Source organism: Eutrema salsugineum, unplaced genomic scaffold (genome assembly GCF_000478725.1).
Source record: "Eutrema salsugineum unplaced genomic scaffold, Eutsalg1_0 scaffold_14, whole genome shotgun sequence".
NCBI classification, from domain to species: Eukaryota; Viridiplantae; Streptophyta; class Magnoliopsida; order Brassicales; family Brassicaceae; genus Eutrema; species Eutrema salsugineum.
Genome location: NW_006256877.1, coordinates 1,146,032 through 1,152,470, shown reverse-complemented (window position 1 = coordinate 1,152,470; position 6,439 = coordinate 1,146,032). Strand labels below are relative to the sequence as shown.

At 37.6% G+C, this 6,439-nt stretch overlaps 1 protein-coding gene across 1 annotated transcript; it reads right to left on the bottom strand.

Annotated features, from left to right (window-relative positions):
* Positions 1 to 4,470: 4,470 nt before the first annotated feature.
* Positions 4,471 to 4,692, bottom strand: LOC112088535 (ubiquitin-like protein 5). Its single transcript, XM_024158917.1, is given in 1 exon segment — positions 4,471 to 4,692. A coding segment is annotated over 1 exon segment (222 nt).
* Positions 4,693 to 6,439: the final 1,747 nt, after the last annotated feature.

The following is a 6,439-nucleotide window of genomic DNA, read 5'->3' as shown; positions in this document are numbered from 1 at the left end:
TAAACCTATTAAGTTAGAAAAGTACTATCGAAATTACCATATGATGATTAATCTAAATGAATCAGATATACAAAAACTTCAGAAGATATAAGTAACATTTGAAGAAAGAGCACTTGAACACAATTAAAAGACCTTTTTCTTAAGTACAAACTTATTTACTTATATAGACCAAAGTTGTAAGAGTTGCCACGTATTATTAACAGAGATTTGAAATTAGTTTACCAAAGCAAAATAACCATAAACCGAGAAGACAGTTTCTACAACATACTTTTTTCAAAATCCAAATCAACAACATTCCTTCAGCTCCCTTTTTGTTTCCTTTACTCAGCTCTTCCAATAAGCCTGGACCAGATTAAACAAGCAAATATCGATCAACTCCAACCAATATACCGATAAATGCAAAACGATGCGGAAATGAGCATTAATAAAGACTTGCCAGAGGTTCGTTGACAAAGTGACTATTGTCTAGCGCAAGTTACCATGAGAAATAAAAAACTACTGAATGGAATGTGTGAGAGCTTTACATTATTAGTGTTTTGAGTATCAATAGCAAACTACAATGGTCTCAAACAATAAGTCTTAAATGATGTAGTAGAAAACATTAGAGTTAACAGATGAACATAATAAACTTATTACAGTTATAAATCATGTTCCAGTAGACGTTCCATTACCACAAAAGATTGGCAATGACCAAGAGTCTTTTAACTGGAAGTTTAACTGGAAGAAGAATGAAAATAGGGACAGGCGGGAGGAAACTCTTATCAATCTAATTCTTTTTTCATCCATTCGTAATCAAAGTCGTTATTGCTCTAATATTATCTTTTGTTTATAATAAAGGAGCCAAACCACGCCTATCTATGCTTTGGATGTTGTGGAATAAAATCAAAATCTTAGGAAGCTGCGGGTTTTTAATAACGTTTGGCTTTGGACGATTCCAAACTTCAAAATAAAACTTCAGATTATGCTTATGTAGTGATTATAATCGATTTAGTAATTGAGATTGTTTTAGGAAAAATGACAGCTTGACTGAGATCGTGAGGTTTTTTTTTTTGCAAAGAACTGATTGAATTTTGTTCTTCCACTTTTATTGTTAAAAGCCTAAAACCTATGAGCGTGAGACGAACACATAATTAACTACAACCTCCGAATTTTGCCAAAATTTCAAGAAAATCTTAGCGGCTATGTCAAGAAACCTAGGATTTGGTATAAAGGTTTTCTTATTGCTTACGGTGCTAAGGCTTAGCCTTATATACAAGAAGATTAACCTAATACAAAAGATGTAAATTACCAAATATATATAAGTAAACAACTATTTGCATATATGACCCTATCTCCCGTAATACCCCTCCTCAAGTTGGAGTATGAAGGTCACAAATACCCAGCTTGGACCTGAATGCTTCGAACTCCTTCCGTCCAAGAGCTTTCGTAAAAATATCAGCAAGTTGTGCAGTAGTAGAAACATGTATAGTCGAGATAACACCTCGCACAATCTCATCCCGAATGAAATGGCAGTCAGCTTCAACATGTTTAGTACTTTCGTGAAACACCGTATTAGCACTCAAATGAATCGCAGACTGACTATCACAATACACAGGGATCGTATAAGTGCAGTCCACACCAAGGGTACCAAGAAGTTCGCGAAGCCACAAGACCTCACTTACAGTATCCGCGAGAGCCCGATATTCGGCCTCTGTCGAAGAACGGGAAACCACCTTATGTTTACGCGTAAGCCATGAGATAGGAGAGCTACCAAGCTGTATAAACCACCCAGTGAGAGAACGTCGAGACACGGGGCAACTAGCCCAGTCCGAGTCGCACCAAACCGCGAGGCGTAAGTCTGAGTCAGCACGAAGAAGAATGCCCTGACCGGGATTATTCTTTAAATACCGAACCACCCGCAACGCTGCATTCCAATGTTCAATCCGTGGAGCATGCATGAACTGAGACAAGATGTGGACAGCATAAGAGAGTTCCGGTCTGGTGACGCGAAGGTAAATAAGACGTCCAACCAATCTGCGATAAGGATGTGGATCAGCAAGAAGATCGCTAGTAGACAAAGCCAAAGTATGGTTCTGCTCGATGGGATGTGAAACTGGTTTAGCTCCAAGTAATCCCACCTCAGAAATGATGTCTAATGTGTATTTACGTTGACACAGATACATCCCTTGCGGTCCTCGTGCAACTTCTATGCCCAAGAAGTATTTCAGGACTCCCAAATCTTTCATCCGAAAGCATGAGCTGAGATACTCCTTAAACTCTCGAATCACTGCTGGTGTACTTCCCGAGACAATAAGGTCGTCGACATAAACAAGAACATGTATCCGAAAATCAGCAGTCTCAAACGTAAACAGAGAATAGTCTTTAAGGTCTTGAACAAACCCATACTCTTTAAGTGCTGATGAGAGTTTAGCAAACCAACACCGTGGTGCCTGTTTGAGACCGTACAACGATTTATGAAGTCGACAAACTTGAGTGCTGTCATTAGTACGAAAACCCGGAGGAAACCGAATAAACACCTCCTCGTCCAAATCACCATGTAAAAATGCGTTGTGAACGTCCATCTGATGGACTTCCCAATCACGTGAAACAGAAACCTCCAAAAATGAACGAACCATGGTCATCTTACAAACCGGAGCAAACGTTTCCTCGTAGTCAACGCCTTCGGTCTGATTATTGCCAAGTACAACAAGCCGCGCTTTATACCTCTCAATTGTTCCATCAGCCCGGTATTTAATAGTAAAGACCCATTTGCATCCTAAAGCCTTCTTACCAGGCGGTAATGACTCAACAGTCCAAGTCCCACTTTCCTCAAGAGCATCAATCTCAGTGCGAGCTGCACCACGCCACCGTTCATCTTCGACGCCTGTTGCCAGGTCTGAGGTATCTCACCTGCAGATATAGCAGCTAAAAATGCACGATGATGATCTGAAAACCGAGCACAATCCACATAGTCAGCAAGTGGATACCAAGAATCATCGACGAAATCACTATCAGACCCGAGATGAATCGTATTGGCCACAAAACCCTGAAGTCGCGTCGAAGGAATCTTAGTACGACACCCTCGACCCATAGGTTCGACCACCGGAGTTGGGTCACCATGATCATCATCATTGTCAGGTTCAGTGATCAACGACAAATCAGAACCAGGGGACGACGACGATGAAGCTTCCGGTGCAGGTATAGATGGAACCACTGCAGACATATCAGCTAATTCCAAAGCAGGTGGAGGGGACACAATAACAGTGTCCTGTTCCACAACAATCGGCGAAGGAGAAGATAACGAAGAAGGTAAAGTAAACACGTCATCATCATCACAAAACCATGACCCAGAACTCATTGCTGGAGGAAGAACCTCAAGAGACTCGGGGTTGGAGAAGGGAAATTCAGTCTCGACAAAGATAACATCACGGGACGTAGATATGATGCCACTCTCTAAATCATAGACTTTCCACCCTTTCTTCCCAAAAGGATATCCAAGAAAAACTGATCGATTTCCCCTTGTCGCGAATTTATCGCCACCATGACGTTGGTTATGGACATAACAAAGGCAACCAAATACTCTCAAATGGTTGAATGGGGGCAAGCAATCATAAAGGATTTCAAAAGGCGACTTGCCTTTAAGAACCGCCGACGGTGTGCGATTAATTAAGTAACCTGCGGTGAGGATACAGAAGCTCCAAAAATCAACTGGAAGCTTAGCCTGAAACCGAAGAGCACGAGCAACGTTAAGTATGTGACGATGCTTACGTTCTACTCTCCCGTTCTGTTGCGGTGTCCCAACACAAGACGTCTCATGGATAATGCCCTTGTCTCGAAAATGCGCAGATAAACTCAAAAACTCAGAGCCATTATCACTACGTATCGTTTTTACTTGTCGTTCGAATTGTCGTTCAACAAGAGAGATAAAGTTGCGAAGTGTAGTGGCAGTTTCAGTTTTATGGACAACAAATAAATCCAAAGTGCCCGGGAGTAGTCATCCACGATGGTGAGGAAATAGCGTGATCCACATAAAGATGTTGTCCGATAGGGACCCCATAAGTCGCAATGAACTAGTTCAAAAACAGATGAAGTTTTATTACTACTCAAAGGAAAAGGATCGCGCGTCTGCTTAGCACGAATACAAACATCGCAAGTCTTAAAATCAACACCAACATCACAACTAAAATCAGAAAACTTCAACATCTCCATCGCCGACGAGGATGGATGACCTAAGCGCTTATGCCACACATCCATGGACTGCTTCGCCGAGACTTATGTAAATTACCAAATATACATAAGTAAACAACTATTTGCATATATGACCCTATCTCCCGTAATAGGCTACCACATTTGTTAAGCCAAAGCATAAGTCAATTCTCGATAATTAGGCAACATCAAACAGAGAAGAACGAATTCTGTAATCAAAAGCAATCGAATGTGGATAAGCAAAACCAAAGAGGAAAAGACCGAAAGAGAGGAAAATAGCGAAACCTAATTATAGTAAAGCTCGAGACCCATCCCATCGTGAATCTCATAGTCCTTGAGAGTGATATGATCCTTATAGATGTTGTACCACTTCTGAATTCAAATTTTCTCGGCTCGCGTACCAGTTTGGGCCGCGACAAGCTTCTTCAGATCACCAATTGTGTCATCTTCGTTGCACTTAACCCTTACTTTCTTCCCCAGACGATCGTTGAGTACAACCTCGATCATCTTCGCTCTTTGTGGAAATTAGAAACCCTATCCCTCAATTTCGAAGCGCAAAAGAAAAAAGTAAAAATCCTGAGGGATCAATGAAACACCTTTTTTTTTTTTACACTGATCTATTATTATTATATTACAAATTATGAGAACTATTACACAAGTTTCTCGCCTGCAAACACGCCAAACGGATCTCCATGCACCATGTTGAAAACCTCCTGTAAGCTTGTTCCATTAATCTGGGACTCAAAACTCAGAACTCTTGGTGTAGAAGCATTAATGAACCCATTAACCAGTAGGCTAAGGGGCTTCCACAGATCAATGAAACTTTTGATTTAAATATGAGAATGTTACCATACTTTTTGAAAGTATAATCGTCAAAAAAAAATAATGAACTTATCTTATTTTGTTTTCCATTTTTTTATTTTTTTCTTTTTTTCTTTTTTATTTTCCATTTTTTTACTTTATATTTATATTATTACATCCATCTATAATGTACACATAGATATACATATATATTTATATAATTATGTCTATATATATGTAATTATATAAATACAAATATAAATATACAAATGTATCTATACAGTTACATCTATCTATACTCTATGTACGTAGATATACATATATATCTACATAATTGCATAGATTTCCATATATTTGTGTTCACGTGTAGAATACTATATAGATACGTATGTATACATATATATATATATATCTATATAATTGCATAGATATTCATATATTTGTGTCGACGTGGACGCTACTATATAGATACATATGTGTTTATCACTAAACAATAAAATAATTTAAGTTAAAAAATAAAAAATGGGTATCAAAGTATTAAAAACAAAATTATATAATATTTAGTGTCAAAATAATTATTCGATTATTTTCTAAATAATATATAAATAACAACAAACATTATAAGGGATGTGTGAGGAAAAGAGGAAAAGAGGCAAAATAGTTAAAACAGTCATTTGTCTCAACCGAACAGAAGAAAAGTATGTCGTTTGGTAATTAAAACTTAAAAGTACCTGTTTTGTACATTAGAAACTTAAAAATACACCTAATGGTAACACACTCTTTAAATATAGAAAACTAGAGACGGACGACAAAAAAAAATATCTATGCTATTATTTGAAAAAATATCTGTGTCATTACAGCGATTGTCTTGCCTGACAGTAAAAAAAAATATTGTATATGTTATTTTAGTTTGTTTTGATAAGTTTAATCATTAATCCTACGTGTACAAATCCGTGACAGAGATTGTTTTTCGATAATGGGCCAGCGAGTTTATTCATGGCCAGCAATTTTGTTCTCGGTCATAGCCATCGATTTTGGTAATGAGGCACCGACGTCGAAACCCTAAAGCATATATCCTACTATATACCGGATCGCCTACATATTTTTTTTATATACAACAACCGTCTTCTAAAATCTAGCAACTTTTACAAAACTCGTCCACCTCTTTTTCACGAATACATCTTTTGTATATTCCGATCTGGTTTAAATTATATCATTTGTTGATTGTTCTTCCATGCTAATATTTTAATCGGTCAAATATCTATGTTTTTTCTGTATCGTGTTCTATATTATGATGCATCATAGCTATCTTATTTTTTAACTCCTGTGTTTACTCCCTATGAGATTAGTCATCGAGATATCATATTTGTGTTTTTTGTTTTGCTTTGTAATTCTATATATAAAATTCGTTGCTCCGTATTAGATATTCGTGTTCCTTTTTTATTAAGTTTTT